Source organism: Scyliorhinus torazame, chromosome 8 (genome assembly GCF_047496885.1).
Source record: "Scyliorhinus torazame isolate Kashiwa2021f chromosome 8, sScyTor2.1, whole genome shotgun sequence".
NCBI lineage: Eukaryota > Metazoa > Chordata > Chondrichthyes > Carcharhiniformes > Scyliorhinidae > Scyliorhinus > Scyliorhinus torazame.
Window position 1 is genome coordinate 95,720,370 of NC_092714.1, and position 20,299 is coordinate 95,740,668.

At 49.2% G+C, this 20,299-nt stretch overlaps 1 protein-coding gene across 3 annotated transcripts in view; it reads left to right on the forward strand.

Annotated features, from left to right (window-relative positions):
• Positions 1-20,299, forward strand: part of LOC140428001 (organic solute transporter subunit alpha-like) — a 77,116-nt gene that overhangs the window by 24,816 nt on the left and 32,001 nt on the right. For all 3 annotated transcript variants that reach the window (XM_072513944.1, XM_072513942.1, XM_072513943.1), the window contains exon 2: positions 13,576-13,730. In XM_072513944.1, the coding sequence (XP_072370045.1) occupies positions 13,620-13,730 (111 nt within the window). In that variant the 5' untranslated portion in view covers positions 13,576-13,619. The remainder of the gene's footprint in view (positions 1-13,575; positions 13,731-20,299) is intronic.

Genomic DNA, 20,299 nt, shown 5'->3' on the forward strand with positions numbered 1-20,299 from the left:
TCCTACTCTCTGTTTTCTGTCTAATAACCAATCTCAAGCCATGCTAATATATTACCGTATATACTCGAGTAATGGTCAATCTCATGTAAAGGTTATCTCCTACTTTTGGCCAAAGATCTGTTCATTTTTCATGTGCCTCGTGTATAAGTTGACTCCCAACTTTCAGCAACAAAAATCCAAAATCTTTGTACTTGTTTTTAAGACCATAAGACATAGGAGCAAAATTAGGTTATTCGGCCCATCAAGGCTGCTCCACCATTCAATCATTGCTGATGTGTTTTTCATCCCCATTCTCCTGCATTCCCCCTTAGCCCTGATCCCCTTATTAATCAAGAACCTATTTATCTTTGTCTTAAAGACACTCAGTGATTTGGCCTCCACAGCCTTTTGCGGCAAAGTGTTCCACAGATTCATCACCCTCTGGCTGAAGAAATTCATCCTCCTCTCAGTTTTAAAGGATTGTCCCTTCAGTCGGAGGCTGTGGCCTCTGGTTCTAGTTTTTCCTATTTGTGGAAACTTCCTCTCCATGTCCACTCTATCCAGGCCTCTCAGTATCCTGGAAGTTTCAATAAGATCCCCCCTCATCCTTCTAAGCTCCAACGAGCACAGACCCAGAGTCCTCACCCGCTCCTCATATGACAAGCTCGTCATTCCAGGGATCATTCTGTGAACCTCCTCTGGACCCTTTCCAAGGCCAGCACATCCTTCCTTAGAATTGGGGCCCAAAGCTGCTCAGAATACTCCAATGGGGTCTGACCAGAGCCTTATACAGCATCAGAAGTACATGCCTGGTCTTGTATTCCAGCCCTCTTGACATGTATGCTAACATTGCATCTGTGGTCCATGTTAGGCATCCTGATATTTTGGCTGGAATTCCCCAGCCGTTGGGATCTCTTTTCCCGCTGGCAGCGTACCCCCACCCGTGGGTTTCCCAGGGGCGTGGGGTGTCTTTAACGGGAGAACCTATTGACAGCAGTGGGAACAGAGAATCCCACTGCTAGCGAATGGCGTGGTGCCAGGAAACACATGGCTGGGGGAACGGAAGCATCCAGCCGTATATCAATTGGTTGGACCATGCGTTGTCAGAATAGCTACCAGGGGCACCACGGTGGAGCAGTGGGTTAGCCCTGCTGCCTCATGGCGCCGAGGTTCCAGGTTCGATCCCGGCCCTGGGTCACTGTCTGTGTGGAGTTTGCACATTCTCTCCTTGTTTGCGTGGGTTTCGCCCCCACAACCCAAAAGCTGTGCAGGCTAGGTGGATTGGCCACGCTAAATTGCCCCTTAATTGGAAAAAAAGGATTTGGACACTCTAAATTTATATATATATAAAAAAAGAATAGCTACCATCACAGCCTTCCAATACAGAATGATGCTAGTGGCTGTGCCCATCTCAACAAGGATGCACCATGCTAGATGCTGCCGGTGGTACGGCATGCCCCAAGAAAACAGCACCCGGTCTTTGTAGCACCAATGGAAGCTGGAAGCATCGTGACGGAGATTAAATTCAGCCCATCACCACTTTTCGTTAATAAATTTAGAACCCAATTCTTTTTTTCCAATTAAGGGCCAATTTACCGTGGCCAATCCACCTACCCTGCACATCTTTGTGTTATGGGGGTGAAACACACGCAGACACAGGGAGAATGTGCAAAGGCAGTACTGCTAACCACTGCGCCAGCATGCCGCCTGGCCCATCACCACTTTTGACATCGGAAGAATTAATATAAAGTATTGGGCCATGTGCCCTTTCTTTTTTTTTGTAAAATATTTTATTAAGGCATTTGTGCTTTTATAACAACAACAGTAAACCATAGACAAACAACTATAAACATGGTGCAAAGACCTTCTACCTCCCTCACAGGTCCCACCTTCCTTGAACAGTAATCTAGACTAACCTGCTGACAGTTAATTTTCTGTAAAGAAGTCGACAAACGGCTGCCACCTCCGGATGAACCTAGCATTGACCCTCTTAGAGTGAACTTGATTTTCTCAAGTCTGAGGAAGCCAGCCATGTCATTGATCCAGGTCTCTGATTTTGGGGGCTTCGAGTCCCTCCGTCCTAACAGTATCCATCTCCGGGCTACCAAGGAGGCAAAGGCCAACACATTGGCCTTTCTCGCCCCTTGGACTCCCGGGTCCTCCGAGACTCGGTGCCACCCTTGTTTTTAACACTGTGGACATGACTTCTGTAAAACTCTGCCAAAATCCCTTAAGCTTCGAACATGCCCAAAACATGTGAACATGGTTCACTGGCCCTCCCGCACACCATGCACAACTGTCTTCTGTCCCAAAAAACTTGCTCATCCAGGCCACCGTCATGTGTGCCCGGTGAACCACCTTAAATTGTATCAGGCTGAGCCTGGCGCAAGATGTGGATGTGTTGACCCTGCTTAGCGCATCCGCCCAGAGACCTGTCTCTATCTCTCCCCCTAACTCATCCTCCCATTTGGGCTTTAGTTCCTCTGTCTGCGTTTGGTCTGACTACATGAGTTCTTTATAGATATCTGAGACCTTCCCCTCTCCCACCCATACTCTAGAAATTACCCTATCTTGTATCCCCCATTGGTGGTAGGAGTGGGAAGGTTGGAACCTGCCTTCGCAAGAAGTACCGAATCTGCAGATACCTAAACCCATTCCCTCCCATCAACTCAAACTTCTCCTCTAACTCCCTCAAACCGGGGAAGCTCCCATCTATAAACAAATCTCCCACCCTCCTGATCCCTGCTCTCTGCCCTCCCCAAAACCCTCCATCCAGTCTCCCTGGGCAAACTGATGGTTGCTACAGATTGGAGCCCAAACCGATGCTGCCTCCGCTCTCACATGTTTCCTCCACTGCCCCCAGACTCTCAGGGCCGCCACTACCACCGGGCTTGTGAAGTACCGGGCCGACGTGAACGACAGATGTGCCGTGACCAATACCCCTAAACTCGTGTTCTTACAAGCTCCCTCTACTCGCTCCCACACCAACCCTTCCCCCACTACCCACTTCCTAATCATGGCTTTTTTGCCGCCCAGTCATAGTTGCTCAAGTTCGGCAGCGCCAGCCCACCTTCCCGCCGGCCACACTCCAGCATCACCTTCTTCGCAGGGTTTCACCCGCCCACACAAAACCGGAGATCACCTTATTTACACACTTGAAAAAGGCCTTTGGGATAAAGATGGGGAGGCACTGAAAAACAAACAGGAATCTTGGAATGACCGTCATTTTCACTGTCTGTACACTCCCTGCCAGTGATAACAGGACCATATCCCACTTTCGGAAGTCTTCTTTCATTTGTTCCACTACCTGGGTCAAGTTTAGTTTACGTAACAGCCCCCAGTCTCGTGCCACCTGGTTCCCTAAATAACGGAAGCCACCTCTGAACGGCAGCTCTCCGAGTCTCCTCACCTGCCTCCTTGCCTGGGTCGCAAACATCTAGCTTTTCCCCATGTTCAATTTGTACCCCGAAAACCGGCCAAATTCCCTTAAAATCCTCATGGTCTCTCCCATCCCCTCTAACGGGTCGGAAACATACAGGAGCAGGTCGTCGGCTTATAGCGAGACCCTGTGTTCCAATCCACCCCGGACCAGCCCCTTCCAGCCCCTGGAAGCTCTAAACGCCACAGCCAGTGGCTCAATGGCCAGAGCGAACAGGAACGGAGAGAGGGGGCATCCCTGCCTAGTCCCCCGGTGCAGTCTAAAATAGCCCGACGGATGTTGGTTCATTCGAACATTCGCCTCTGGTGCATGGTACAGCAGCCTGACCCAGTCGATGAAACCCCGACCAAACCCGAACTGCCCCAACACCTCCCACAGATAGTTCCATTCCACCTGGTCAAAGGTCTTCTCTGCAGGGCAGCACGGTGGCACAGTGGTTAGCACTCCTGCCTCACGGCGCTGAGGTCCCAGGTTCAATCCCAGCTCTGGGTCACTGTCTGTGTGGAGTTTGCACATTCTCCCCGTGTTTGCGTGGGTTTCGCCCCCACAACCCAAAGATGTGCATGTTAGGTGGATTAGCCACGCTAAATTGCCCCTTATTTGAAAAAATGAATTGGGTACTCTAAATTATTTTTTAAAAGGTCTTCTCTGCGTCCATTGCGACCACTACCTCCACCTCCTTTCCCTCTGGGGCATCATAATTACATTCAAGAGCCTTCTAACGTTGGCCGTTAGCTGCCTACCCTTAACGAACCCGGTCTGATCTTCCCCTATCACCTCCGGGACACAGTCTTCTATCCTTGAGGACGAGATTTTAGCTAACAGTTTGGCATCAACATTCAACAGGGAGATCGACCTGTAGGACCCGCATAGCTCGGGGTCCTTCTCCCGCTTCAGGATCAGTGAGATCGAGGCCTGTGACATTGCCGGGGGAAGAACACCGCGCTCCCTTGCCTCGATAAACGTCCTCACCATCAGTGGGCCCAGCATCTCAGAGAACTTTTTATAAATCTCCACTGGGTAACCATCTGGTCCCGGGCCTTGCTTTACTGCATGGCCTCCAGTCAATCTGCTATTTCTTCAATCCCTATCGGGGCTTCCAGCCCTTCTACCAACCCTTCATCCACCTTCGGGAACTCCAGCCCTCCCAGAAATTGCCTCATTCCTTCTACTCCAGCTGGGGGTTCCGACTTGTATAGCCTGCTGTAAAACTCCTTAAACATCCTGTTGACCCCTGCTGGGTCCAAGATTGTGTTCCCTCCTCTGTGCTTCACACTCTCTATCTCCCCTGCTGCCTCCCTTTTCCTGAGCTGGTGCACAAGCATTCTACTAGCCTTCTCTCCATACTCATATATCACCCCCCCCCTCACCTTCCTCAACTGCTCCACCGCCTTCCCCATAGATAACAAGCCAAGTTCCACCTGTAGCCTCCGTCGTTCCTTCAGTAATCCTACCTCCGGGGCCTCCGCATACCTCCTGTCTATCTGAAGTATTTCCCCGATCAACCTATCCGTCTCTGCCCTCTCTTCCTTCTCCCTATGAGCCCGAATCGAAATCAGCTCCCCTCTGACCACTGCCTTCAGTGCATCCCAAACCATTGCTGCTGAGACCTCTCCCGAATCATTAATTTCCAGGTAGTTCTGGACGGATTCCCTCACCCGCCCGCACACCCACTCGTCCGCTAACAGTCCTACATACAATCTCCATTGCGGGCGCTGACCATCCTCCTTGCTCACCTGTAGGTCCACCCAATGTGGGGTATGGTCCGACACAGCAATCGCCGAGTACTCGGCATCAACCACCCCTGCCAGTAAAGCCCTGTTCCAAATAAAAAGGTTGATCCGGGAGTATTACTTTATGTACATGTGAGAAGAAGGAGAACTCTTTCGTTCTTGGCCGTCCAAACCTCCATGGGTCTGCCCCACCCATCTACTCCATGAACCCCTTTAGTTCCTTCGCCATTGCCGGCTCTCTGCCTGTCCTTGAACTCGACCGGTCCAGCCTTGGGTCAATGACCGTATTGAATCCCCCCCATGATCAGCTTGTGTGAATCCAGATCCGGGATCTTCCCTAACATTGTCTTACAAACTCCACATCATCCCAGTTTGGTGCGTAGACATTCACAAGCACTACCGGCAACCCTTCCAGCTTCCCACTAACTGTGATATATCTACCCCTCCCATCCGCTACTATTCTCCCCGCCTCAAATGACACTCGTTTATTAATCAGGATCGTGACCCCTCTAGTCTTAGAATCTAGCCCCAAGTGAAATACCTGCCCGACCCATCCCTTCCTCAGTCTAGTCGGATCAATTACCCTCAGGTGTGTCTCCTGCAGCATTGCTATGTCCGCCTTCAATTCCCTCAAATATGCGAACACGCGAGCCCTCTTAACCAGCCCATTCAGCCCTCTGACATTCCACGTGATCAGCCTGGTCGGGAGGCTTTTAACCCCCCCCCCTGCCAATCAACCATCCCCCTTCTTAGGCCAGCCTCCAGCTCGTGCCCCGCGCTCCCTCCGGCCCGCCCTCAGGTAGTCTCTGTCCCCAACCTCCCATTTATCTCCAAGCAACAGTCCCTCCCCTGTCAGCAGAGCAATTCCACCCACCCCCCCAGTTAACAGCACGATAAATGCAACCCCCATCAACAAACATAACATCTGCTCACCCCCCACTGCACTTCCGTGAGCCAACCCGCCCAGCTGGCTTGGTGACTCCCCGCCATGGCGCCAGAAATCTTACCTCCTATTGTTCCCTCTCCCTCCCCCGCTCGGACATACCTATTCAAAAGGTACATTTCCACCCAAACACACCCAAAGAAAAAACATCAACGAGTCACCCACCCTTCCCCCACTAGTATAAAGTTACCTCACAAAACTTAGCAACAGCCCAAAAAACAATACAAAAGGCATTTCTCATGCAGTGCATGAGTAAGGACAATTTTAGCAGAGTCCCTACAGCAAAATCAGTCACCTCAGTCTCTATCTAGACCTTTGCTTTTCACAAAGTCCATTGCTTCATCCGGCGACTCGAAATAAAATTGCTGCTCTTCATAGATGACCCATAAACAAGCTGGATAAAGTAGACCAAGCTTCACCTTCCTCTTGAAAAGGGTCGATTTCACTCGGTTGAATCCCGCTCTTCTCTTGGCCAAGTCCGCACCCAGATCTCCGTAGATGTGCAGGCATTCCTTTTTTTGCTTGGCAAAGGCCTCCTGAATAAACTCCTCCAGCTGGTCCGGTGTCCACTGGGCCACCGAGCCAGTACTCTGCAGATCCACCATGCTTTCTTTTGCTGCAGAATCTACACGTGCCTGTTCGATTCGGTTCTTCCTTCCCTTACGTCCACTTCTGTACTGTGCCTCCATATACTGGGTGGGATTCCTCCTCACAGTCTCATCCACCACCGACCTCTCAAACAAAATTCCCAAAAAAAGGTCCAAAACGTCCATCACGAGCGGGAGCCACCAAATGCGCGACCTACTCCCTCATGGGCGCCACCGGAATTGCCATGTGCCCTTTCAAGAAATAGAATGCAGCATAGAAGCCTATAGTTAAAAATGCAAATAGAACAGCTAGGAGAGAGCTTCAGTGGAACAAAACTAAAATACATCTTTTGCCAGATTTCATTTTAAGACGAGCCAACAGTCTGTAATAAAACGGCCATGTGTAATTGATTGCTTTACCAGATCTCTCCCTGACTGGAGGAAGTGTTTTTACCAAGATTATACCCAACTGCTATTTTGCCCTTGGTGGTTTTACTCCAGTCGCCAGAAATATGCTCAGCAATACTGTTCTGATTGTTTTCAATACGCAAACACGCCCCCCCCCCCCCCCCCCCCCGCCAAACCAACACACACACATATGCAACCAACTCCCTGATGTCAGACCTGCTGAGCTTGTCCACCACTCGGTTTTTATCTGAAAACCTTCACTTCTGCCTTTAAGAACAAATAAAGTTGAATTAATTGTATCCTCTCTAGTGCTTGCTTTTAACACCTGCCAGTTTTTAATCAACCATTTTCTCAGGAGGCAAATGTGCACTTTCCTCTCCTTCATTCACTCAGTTCACTGATAATCATTTCAAAGAAGAACAAAGAACAATACAGCACAGGAACAGGCCCTTCGGCCATCCAAGCCTGTACCAGTCATGATGCCATCCTTGGCACAAACCCTCAGCATTTCCTGGTGCCATATCCCTCTATGCCAATCCTAAAAGAAGAACAACTTCCACACACTTATAATCTATGTTCAGTGATGCTTCACCACAGGTTTCATCATTTTATTGCCACTGACCTATTTTTGTATCAAGAAACTGAATATTGCTTTAATTTACCTTTGTGGTAAAACTTGACACAGGGACCAAACCGTCTTTAGCAGTTAATTGGCTTCAGTTCTTATTTTCCTACAGCCCGGTTCCATTTTTTTCAGTCACTTGCTCTTTTCTCAGAACAAATAATCTCCCTTTTCATTTTCTTTCCCTCATCAGGTTTATAATTTCAGTGCCACAGGAGTAATTAATGTGAACAGCTTCTGCTGAGTTTGTATTTGCATTAAGGGGTAGGATTCTCCGAGCCTGCGCACCAAAATCGCGATCGGCGCGGGGGCGGAGAATGCCTGCGATCGGGTCCGATGGCGAGGCGCGATTCTCGCGTGCTGTTGAAAATGGCCCCCACGGCGATTCTCCACGGTCAACCAGACGAGTTCCCGCCAAGTTCCGCTGAGTCCCACCGGCGTGGTTCCCGTATGGTTTCACCCGGTGGGAGCTTGGCGTCGCGACTGCGGGGGCCGTCCTGGTGGGGGGGGCGGGAGGGATCAGACTCCAGGGCATCCACAATGGCCTGGCCCGCGATCGGGGGCAACCGGTCGGCGGGCGCGCGCATTCCGGGATGGGCCTATCTTCTTCCGCGCAGGGCCACTGTAGGGCTCCGTCATGTTGCGTAAACAGCCAACCGATGCATGCACGGACCCATGGCCAGCCGCCGCACGATGCGCGGACCTGCGGTCAGAAGTGCTGGGGCCCGTATCAGCAGCCGGAGCTGTGTGAAGCTCCGTGCTGGCCCCCTGTGGGTTGCAGGATCGCCAAGAGGCCCGTTGACGCCGGCGTGAAACACTCCGGTGTTTACGCCAGACTCAACATTTTGCCATGATTTTGCAGAATCCCGGCCAAGGTGTGTCCATTAAATACAGTTTACCTTTGTTATTCATCCTTGGGTTGTGGGCATGACTGGCAAAGTCAGCATTTATTGCGTCTCATTGCCCTCAAACTGAATGGCTTACTAGGTTGTTTCAGAGGACAGTTAAGAGTTAAAGATATTGCTGGGGATCTGAAGTCACATATAGCCAGACCAAATAAGGATGGCAGATTTCCTGAGCCAACTCATCAAATTACATTAACACAATGCCACTCACTCACTACACTCCCCCTTTAAACGTAAAATTCATATGTCAAGTTTATATGTAAAATAGATGCAGGGAAGGTAAAGATAGGGTGTAACCACAAACAGAACCAGATGCCGTATTGGAGCTCCTGGCTTGAGAAGTCCTATGTTGAACAGCAATCGGTGTGACGCTAACACTCGCTGGAAGTGTAAAAGGGATAGGCACGATTCCCACTCCTGATGCCATCTAGTGACCATTGTTAGACAATGCAGCGGGACTTCGGCCCATCCGGGCCGGAGAATCGCGGGGGGGGGGGGGGGGGGGGGGGCACCAACCGGCGTGGTGCGATTCCCGCCCCCGCCGAATCTCCGGTGCCGGAGAATTTGGCAACCGGCGGGGTCGGGATTCACGCGAAATTCTCCGGAAACGGCATGATGTCCGCCGACTGGCGCCCAAAACGGCGCAAATCAGTCAGGCATCCGCATCTTTGGGGGCCGAGCCCCAACATTGAGGGGCTAGATCAGCGCCGGATGAATTTCCGCCCCGCTAGCTGGCGGAAAAGGCCTTTGGTGCCCCGCCAGCTGGCGCGGAAATGACATCTCCGGGCGGCGCATGGGCGGGAGCGTCAGCGGCCGCTGACGGCATTCCCGCGCATGTGCAGTGGAGGGAGTCTCTTCCGCCTCCGCCATGGCGGGCCAGGCCACTGTGGGGGCACCCCCCGGTCGCGCCCCCCCAGGACCCCGGAGCCCGCCCGCGCCGCCTTGTCCCGCCAGTAAGGTAGGTGGTTTAATCTACGCCGGCAGGACAGGCATTTTAGCGGCGGGACTTCGGCCCATCCGGGCCGGAGAATCGTTTGGGGGGGGCCCGCCAACTGGCGCAGTGCGATTCCCGCCCCCGCCGAATATCCGGTGGTGGAGAATTCGGCAACCAGCGGGGGCGGGATTCACGCCAGCCCCGGGCGATTCTCCGACCCGGCGGGGGGGTCGGAGAATCTCGCCCATGGTGTGGGAAAGCGACATTGAGATAGATGATCAGCCATGATCTAATTGAATGGCAGAGCAGTCTCGATGAGCTTAATAGTCTACTCCTGTTCCCACATTCCTATGTTTTGCACACTTAAAGTGTTGGCCCCATTTAGTACTGTTGTGGGATAAATGCCACTCTGAGTCCTGGGGCGAAATTCTCCGGAAACGGCACGATGTCCGCCGACTGGCGCCCAAAACGGCGCAAATCAGTTGGGCATCGCGCTGCCCCAAAGGTGCGGAATGCTCCGCATCTTTGGAGGCCGAGCCCCAACCTTAAGGGGCTAGGCCAGCGCAGGACGGATTTACACCCCGCCAGCTGGCGGAAAAGGCCTTTAGTGCCCTGCCAGCTGGCGCGGAAATGACATCTCCGGGCGGTGCATGCGCGGGAGTGTCAGCGGCCGCTGACGGCATTCCCGCGCATGTGCAATGGAGGGAGTCTCTTCCGCCTCCGCCATGGTGGAGACCGTGGCGAAGGCGGAAGGGAAAGACTGCCCCCACGGCACAGGCCCGCCCACGGATCAGTGGGCCCCGATCGCGGGCCAGGCCACCGTGGGGGCACCCCCGGGGGCCAGATCGCCCCGCGCCCCCCCCCCCCCCAGGACCCCGGAGCCCGCTCGCGCCGCCTTGTCCCGCCAGTAAGGTAGGTGCTTTAATCTACGCCGGCGGGACAGGCATTTTAGCGGCGGGACTTCGGCCCATTCGGGCCGGAGAATCGTGGGGGGGGGGCCCGCCAACCGGCGCGGCGTGATTCCCGCCCCCTCCGAATATCCGGTGGTGGCGAATTCGGCAACCAGCGGGGGCGGGATTCACGCCAGCCCCCGGCGATTCTCCAACCCGGCGGGGGGTCGGAGAATCTCGCCCCAGAGTCAGTCAGAGAAAGGTATTCTTTATTCCAGGCATGCAGTTGAAAGATTCAAGCTGCAGAATCTCTCAAAATAACAATTACAATAACATACATTTATTTATTTATTTTAAAACTAAATTTAGTGTACCCAATTATTTTTTTTTCCAATTAAAGGGCAATTTAGCGTGGCCAATCCACCTAACCTGCACATCTTTGGGTTGTGGGAGTGAAACCCACACAGACACGGGGAGAATGTGCAAACTCCACACGGACAGTGACTCAGGGCCGGGATTCGAACCCCGGTCCACAGCGCCGTAGGCAGCAGTGCCAACCACTGTGCCACGTGCCGCCCCCATGACATACATTTATACACAGCACCGTTTGAGTTAGCCCCATGCTCTAGCTTGGTTTGTCTGCTCATTGCCTCATGTGTCCCAGTGTAAAGATGTACTATTATATTCTCACGGACAAGCAAGCTAGTAGCAATGTATAAAATCATAGAATTTACAGCCATTCAGCCCACCGAGTCTGCGCCAGCCCTAGGAAAGAGCACCCTACCCAAGCCCAAACCTCCACCCTATCCCCATAACCCAGTGACCCCACCTAACTAAAATATAAGGAAAACAAAAAGATTTCATGCTTGCTTATCAGCTACAATAACATAATCTGTATACACATATAGAAACATAATCGCAGATGTGTAGGCCAAGGGTTGTGGTGGAAATATATTGTGGGAGAGGCAGCTTTCTTGCACATTACTCAGATTATAACTCATTACTTATATTAACACTTTTCCCCCCACATCAAGAACAGTCTACTTCTGTCAAGCCTGGTTTTCAGCAACAACATCAGTGAAAACTAAGTGCTGAGCCAGAACAAATATTGATCAGGACATGCATGTGTGCTTGTTAAAAATACCTCAACATAGAATCATAGCAGCATAGAATCCTTACAGTGCAGAAGGAGGCCGTTCGGCCCATTGAGTCTGCACTGGCCCTCCGAAAGATCCACTCTACCTAAGTCCACTCCTTTGACCATCCTGCTCTGTCCATATTACCCCGCAACCTAACCTGCACATCCCTGGACACTAATTTATCATGACCAATCCACCTAACCTGCACATTCTTGGACGGTGGGAGGAAACCGGAGCACCCGGAGGAAACCCACGTAGATATGGGGAGAAAGTACAAACTCTACATAGACAGTCGCACGAGGTCAGTATTGAGCCCGGGTGTCTGGCGCTGTGAGGCAGCAGTGCTAACCACTGTGCCTCCATGCCGCCTCATTAAGTAAAACAAAAGTAAAATATATATATATGTTTAATTGTATAATTAATTTTTTATTGAAGGTCCATGAAATTGTTATAACACTCAGAAGCAAAACTGTTGAGAGCCCCTGCCCTCGGGAATCTGGAGGATTCGATACATGCTGCATTTTTGTACACGACTGAACCCATTTGGGCATCTGGTGATTTCCAATTGGCTATAAAATTAATGCAAATTGAAGATGCATGGAACATCAGCAACAAGTAGGAAATTCAGAGGACTACCATTGCATCTCACTTCTTAAAAAATCCTCAAATATACCGGGAGCTCAAAAATCTCCAGTTTGTGTAGACAGCCTGTTCTTACGGTTACAAAATAATCATGCTTTCCATTCAAGAGATCTGTACAGAAGGAGCCTTGGGGCTGAAATCTCTCCTGTTAATTGTCAGAATAATGTTAGGGTGAGAAATTTTATTCCTCTGGTTCTTTCACAGCAGAAGTCGTGCCTGCCATTATTGCAGTATTTATAGCCAAGTTTTACTCAATACCGATAATCCTTTCAGTAGGTAGAAATCTTTTATGCATGGGCTTCCAATCAACAATCATCAACTATAAAAGTAATAATATGGCTAGGTATGATGAAGCCAACTATATTTGCATTATCTGGCATCTGCTCAGCATACATCTGTAATATATGTAATTTATTTTTTTCAAACGTCTTTTTATTGGTTTTCAAGTGGGAAAGGGAGCAGGGAAACAGAATAATACATAGAAACAAATTCAGCTCTCCACCCCCCTCCAAGTATACAACAATAAAAATGATTAAAAAAAGGAAAACAGTGAACTTAGCAGTCGACAGCAATCAATTATATGACGAATGAGACAAATGGTTGCCACCTACAAAAACATTTCTCAGTTGATCCCCTGTTGACATATTTAATTTTCTTCACATATCAAAAGGACATCAAGTCTTCCAACCAGGATACAGCACTGGGGGGTTTGGGGGATTTCCAGGTTAATAAAATCTGCCTGCAAGCTATTAATGAAGAAGCTGCGATAACGTCTGCTTCAATCTTAGTGAGACTGGCCGGTTTGCAAGTGAGATTCTGAATATGGTTGTGAAAGGGCAGGGTTCTAGGCCAGTATCCAGAATTTTGGAAAGAGCGTTGAAAAAAGATCAGCTTAATTTCTGTTGAAAATTCAAAATACATTTATACAATTGTACCACTTCGTAGAGAAGGTTAAAAACACCACGGCCCTGCTGGCTTGATGATGCAGTGGTTAGCACTGCTGCTTCATGGCGCTGAGGATCCTGGTTCAGTCCTGCCCTCGGGTCACTGCCCTTGTGTAGTTTGCACATTCTCCCCATGTCTGCGTGGGTCTCACTCCCACAATCCAAACATGTGCAGGGTAGGTGGATTGGCCACACTAAATTGCCTCTTAATTGAAAAATACTGAATTGGGTACTTGTAAAAAAAAAACACCACAGCCTGTTTATAAAACTTACAGTAATTGGTTATTTCCAAACAAAACCTAGCATTTATTCAAATACAAATAAATATTATCAATGTATTTATGAAATTGTTTATCAAAATGACAATGAAAGTAGCTCATTTAAATAATTTGTTTTGTTTCTTTCCACAGATTTAAGTGTGCCCACTATCATCTTGTACAGTGTCCTCACTCTAATGGCTGTCATTGCAAATCTTGTGTATTTTGAGGAAGTTATCTACCTGATAAGAAAGGTCCCTGCCACAAACAGAAGAGCGACTATTATGTGGGTCAGTGGACTTTCACCTGTAAGTACACTCTACAATATGTAGCTGAGAAATTCATATGCTTCCTATTTTCACATATTATCTTCACTTTTCCATTAAATTTCAAAAGTCTCCCTTTTCTGTTTTGCTAGATTGCTTGATTTCCCCGAAGTGTTTTAAAATTGAAAAGTCATTTGATGACAAAAATTATATGGGCAGAACTTAGAGTTTGAGAACTGTGACACTAAAATAATTGAGGAATACGAACGTTTTATGTGTTTGCCCGAAAATCTCCTCATCCGTTTTCTCAATATATGAACACATTTATTTTAAACAGATTAACACCTGCACTAAAGTAAAGGACAGGGAAATTTCAAACAAATTTGTTAAGTTTTTATATGTTGTTGTTACTTGGTATCCTGTCGCAAATTCCTTATGATTGCTTCGTGTAATATTTTAAATAAGAATTCAAGTGGACGCTACAGTGGGCACCACAGTGGCGCAATGGTTAGCACTGCTGCCTCACGGCTCCGAGGCCCCAGGTTCGATGCTGGCACTGGGTCACTGTCCGTGTGGAGTTTGCACATTCTCACCGTGCCTGCGTGGGTTTCGCCCCCACAACCCAAAGATGTGCAGATTAGGTGGATTGGCAATGCTAAATTGCCCCGTAATTAAAATAAAGTGGAAGCTACTGACAAAGATCATAAAAAGAGCAGATTCTGAAGAACAAAGTCATTACATTTTAAAGTAAATATGAGTTAACTATCTAACAAGTGATTAATCAGCCAAAATCAATGTGCCTTACACACCATTAAACATTTTCCAATCCACAAATACCCATTCAGGAAATCACTGTATCTTTATACGTGCAATTCGAAAACTTTGAAAATGCTGGAAATACTCAGCAAATCAGGTAGCATCTGTGGAGAGAGTTAAAGTTAATGGGCGGGATTCTCCGCCGCGCCTCATTTATGCTTCACCCCGCCGGCGGGATGCTCCATTACGCCGGCAGGTCAATGGGATTTCCCATTGTGGAGCAGCCCCACGCCGTTGGGAAACCCCCGGACAGCCGGCAAAACGGAAACATCCTACCGGCGGAGAATCCCGCCCAATGTCTGTGACCTTTGATCATAGAATCATAGAAGTTTACAGCATGGAAACAGGCCCTTCGGCCCAACCAGTCCATGCCGCCCAGTTTTTACCATTAAGCTAGTCCCAGTTGCCCGCACTTGGCCCATAACCCTCTATACCCATCTTACCCATGTAACCATCTAAATGCTTTTTGAAAGACACAATTGTACCCGCTTCTACTACTACCTCTGGCAGCCCATTCCAGACACTCACTACCCTCTGAGTGAAGAAATTGCCCCTCTGGGCCCTTCTGAATCTCTCCCCTCTCACCTTAAACCTATGCCCTCTAGTTTTAGACTCCCCTACCTTTGGGAAAAGATGTTGACTATCTACCTTATCTATGCCCCTCATTATTTTATAGACCTCTATAAGATCACCCCTAAGCCTCCTACGCTCCAGGGAAAAAAGTCCCAGTCTATCCAGCCTCTCCTTATAACTCAAACCATCAAGTCCCGGCAACATCCTAGTAAATCTTTTCTGCACTCTTTCTAGTTTAATAATATCCTTTCTATAATAGGGTGACCAGAACTGCACACAGTATTCCAAGTGTGGCCGTACCAATGTCTTGTACAACTTCAACAAGACGTCCCAACTCCTATATTCAATGTTCTGACCAATGAAACCAAGCATGCCGAATGCCTTCTTCACCACCCTGTCCACCTGCGACTCCACCTTCAAGGAGCTATGAACCTGTACTCCTAGATCTCTTTGTTCTATAACTCTCCCCAACGCCATACCATTAACTGAGTAGGTCCTGGCCTGATTCGATCTGCCAAAATGCATCACCTCACATTTATCTAAATTAAACTCCATCTTCCATTCGTCGGCCCACTGGCCTAATTGATCAAGATCCCGTTGCAATCCTAGATAACCTTCTTCACTATCCACTGTGCCACCAATCTTGGTGTCATCTGCAAACTTACTAACCATGCCTCCTAAATTCTCATCCAAATCATTAATATAAATCACAAATAACAGTGGACCCAGCACCGATCCCTGAGGCACACCACTGGTCACAGGCCTCCAGTTTGAAAAACAACCCTCTACAACCACCCTCTGTCTTCTGTCGTCCAGCCAATTTTGAATCCAATTGGCAACCTCACCCTGGATCCCGTGAGCTTTAACCTTCTGCAACAACCTACCATGCGGTACCTTGTCAAAGGCTTTGCTAAAGTCCATGTAGACAACGTCTACTGCACTGCCCTCATCTACCTTCTTGGTCACTCCCTCAAAAAACTCAATCAAATTTGTGAGACATGATTTTCCACGCACAAAGCCATGCTGACTGCCCCGAATCAGTCCTTGCCTCTCTAAATGCTTGTAGATCCTGTCTCTCAGAATACCTTCTAGCAAATTACCTACTACAGACGTTAGGCTCACCGGTCTGTAGTTCCCAGGCTTTTCCCTGCTGCCCTTCTTAAACAAGGGCACAACATTCGCCACTCTCCAATCTTCAGGCACCTCACCTGTGGCTGCCGATGATTCAAATATCTCGGTTAGGGGACCCGCAATTTCCTCCCTAGCCTCCCACAACATCCTGGGATACATTTCATCAGGTCCCGGGGATTTATCTACCTTGATGCGCTTTAAGACTTCCAGCACCTCCTCCTCTGTAATATGCACACTTCTCAAGACATCACTATTTATTTCCCTTAGTTTCCTAACATCCATGCCTTTCTCCACCGTGAATACCGATGAGAAATATTCATTCAGGATCTCACCCAACTCTTGTGGCTCTGCACATAGATGCCCTTGTTGATCCTTAAGAGGCCCTACTCTGTCCCTAGTTACTCTTTTCCCCTTTATGTATCTGTAGAATCTCTTTGGATTCTCCCTTGTATTATTTGCCAAAGCAATTTCATGTCCCCTTTTTGCCCTCCTGATTTCCCTCTTAACTCTATTTCGACAATCTCTATACTCTTCAAGGGATCTACTTGATCCCAGTTGCTTATGTACGTCATATGCCTCCTTCTTCTTTTTGACCAGAGTCTCAATATCTCGAGTCATCCAGGGTTCCCTACTTCTACCAGCCTTGCCCTTCACTCTAAAGGGAATGTGCTTACCCTGCACCCTGGTTAACACATTTTTAAAAGCCTCCCATTTACCAGCCGTCCCTTTGTCTGCCAATAGTCTCCCCCAATCTACCTCTGCAAGTTCCTGTCTGATACCATCAAAATTGGCCTTGCCCCAATTAAGAATTTTAACTCTTGGGCCAGACCTATCATTCTCCATAGCTATCTTAAAACTAATGGAATTATGGTCACTTGTCCCAAAGTGATCCCTCACTAGCACTTCTATCACTTGCCCTTCCTTATTTCCCAAGACGAGGTCAAGTTTTGCCCCCTCTCTAGTCGGTCCATCCACATACTGAATGAGAAATTCCTCCTGAATACACTCAACAAATTTCCCTCCATCCAAGCCCCTAATGTTATGGCTGTCCCAGTCAATGTTGGGAAAGTTAAAGTCCCCTACTACTACCACCCTATTATTCTTGCAGCTATCTGTAATCTCCTTACATATTTGCTCCTCAATTTCCCGCTGGCTATTTGGGGGCCTGTAGTACAGTCCTACCAAGGTGATCTCTCCCTTCTTATTTTTCAGTTCCACCCATATAGACTCAGTGGGCGAACCCTCGGATGTATCCCCTCTAAGTACTGCCGTGATGTTCTCCCTAATCAAAAACGCCACTCCCCCTCCTCTCTTACCTCCTGTTCTATCCTTTCTATAGCATCTGTACCCCGGAACATTGAGCTGCCAGTCCTGCCCCTCCCTTAGCCATGTTTCAGTCATAGCTATAATATCCCAGTCCCATGTGCCCGTCCATGCCCTGAGTTCATCCGCTTTGCCCGTCAGGCCCCTTGCATTGAAATAAATGCAGTTTAATGTAGACCTTCCTTGCTCTCTGCCCTGCTTTCTCTGGTCATGCTTTACACACTCTCCCTTCCTGCCTTTTGTTTCTGTCCCCACTGACTTCCTACATCGGTTCCCATCCCCCTGGCACATTAGTTTAAACCCTCCCCAACTGCACTAGCAAACACCCCCCCGAGAACATTGGTTCCGGTCCCACCCAGATGCAGACCGTCCGATTTGTACAGGTCCCACCTCCCCCAGAATCGGTCCCAATGTCCCAGGAATTTGAAACCCTCCCTCTTGCACCATCTCTCAAGCCACGTATTCATCCTAGCTATCCTGTCATTCCTACTCTGACTATCACGTGGCACTGGTAGCAATCCTGAGATTACTACCTTTGAGGTCCTACTTTTTAGTTTAACTCCTAACTCCCTAAATTCAGCTTGTAGGACCTCATCCCGTTTTTTACCTATATCGTTGGTGCCTATATGCACCACGACAGCTGGCTGTTCACCCTCCCCCTCCAGAATGCCCTGCAGCCGCTCCGAGACATCCTTGACCCTTGCACCAGGGAGGCAACATACCAACCTGGATTCTCGTTTGCGTCCGCAGAAACGCCTGTCTATTCCCCTTACAATTGAATCCCCTATCACTATAGCTCTGCCACTCTTTTTCCCGCCCTTCTGTGCAGCAGAGCCAGCCACGGTGCCATGAACCTGGCTGCTGCCACCTTCCCCTGGTGAGCCATCTCCCCCAACAGTTTCCAAAACGGTGAATCTGTTTTGGAGGGAGATGACCGCAGGGGATCCCTGCACTGCCTTCCTACTCTTCCTCTGTCTGTTGGTCACCCTTTCCCTATCTGCCTCAGTAATTTTAATCTGCGGTGTGACCAACTCACTGAATGTGCTTTCCACAACTTCCTCAGCATCGCGGATGCTCCAAAGTGAGTCCATCCGCAGCTCCAGAGCCGTCAAGCGGTCTAACAGGAGCTGCAGTTGGACACACTTCTTGCAGATGAAGGAGTCAGGGACACCAGAAGGGTCCCTGACTTGCCACATCTCACAAGAGGAGCATGACACGGGTCTGAGCTCTCCTGCCATGACTTAAACCTGAAGTTAAATTTGAACTACACTACACAGCTAAGAGAAAGTCAAAGAGAGAGAAATCACTTACCAGTTACAAGCCAATCACTTACCTGCTGGCTGTGATGCAATTGCTCCAGAGACTCCCTCACAGGTCTGCTTCTCTGCACCTCCTTCAGGTGAGCACCAAATTCCCTTAACTAGTTAATTAATTTACTTAATTAACTTGATTTTTTTTTTTTTTTTTTTTTTGTCACTCCCCTCTTACCCGAACTCAGCCTTACCCAAACTCAGATACACTCTGTTTGCCTTCAGCACTCTGTTTCTATAGGCACTTCAGCCACACCCTTTGTATCCTTCCTGATTTACAGTCAGCCAATAGGCCTGCTCCCAAAACTGAACTCTCTCCCAAACAGCTGACCTGCAAGGTAAGGAAGTGGTTAATCAGTACTTACCTCACCCACAGCGCGCCCTTTTAAACTGTCCTCTCTGCCTCGCAGCTCCCGCGCTTTTTGAAACTCCCGCGCTGTTTCCAAGGTCCTGGCTCCCTCTCTCTCCCGAACAGCTGACCTGCAAGGTAAGGAAGTGGTTAAGCAGTACTTACCTCACCCACAGCGCGCCCTTTTAAACTGTCCCCTCTGCCTCGCAGCTCCCGCGCTTTTTGAAACTCCCGCGCTGTTTCCAAGGTCCTGGCTCCCTCTCTCTCCCGAACAGCTGACCTGCAAGGTAAGGAAGTGGTTAAGCAGTACTTACCTCACCCACAGCGCGCCCTTTTAAACTGTCCCCTCTGCCTCGCAGCTCCCGCGCTTTTTGAAACTCCCGTGCTGTTTCCAAGGTCCTGGCTCCCTCTCTCTCCCGAACAGCTGACCTGCAAGGTAAGGAAGTGGTTATGCAGTACTTACCTCACCCACAGCGCGCCCTTTTAAACTGTCCCCTCTGCCTCGCAGCTCCCGCGCTTTTTGAAACTCCCGCGCTGTTTCCAAGGTCCTGGCTCCCTCTCTCTCCCGAACAGCTGACCTGCAAGGTAAGGAAGTGGTTAAGCAGAACTCAGTACTGATAAAAGGTCATTGACCTGAACCATTAGCCGATATCTTCCGTCCCTGTTTGTGAGTGGGATTTTCCGGCATTGCTGAACGTTAATAGAGTTTTGGTTGGAACGCCAGATTTTCTGCCCTCGCCCGCATTGGGTCCTGCCATGGGTGGGACTGGAGAATCCTGCCCAATAACTCTGTTTCTCTCTCAACAGATGTTGCCTGATCTGCTGAACGTTTCTACGTTTTCTGTTTTTATATCAGATCTCCAGAATCTACATTACCTTGTTTTTATATTTGGCAACACTGGGCGAGATTTTCTCGGAAATCGGTGGCGGTGGGAAAAGTGACATTGAGCCCGGCGATGGCAATGGCGGCTTGTCCCACATTATAGTGTAGCACTTAGTGGCAAAAGTTTTCATCCATGGGTTTCATGCTGTATCACTGGCGGGATGGCCTCAGATTCGACTGCCATCACTTCAGCGTTGCAATCATCAGGGAGCCACATTTAGAGGCC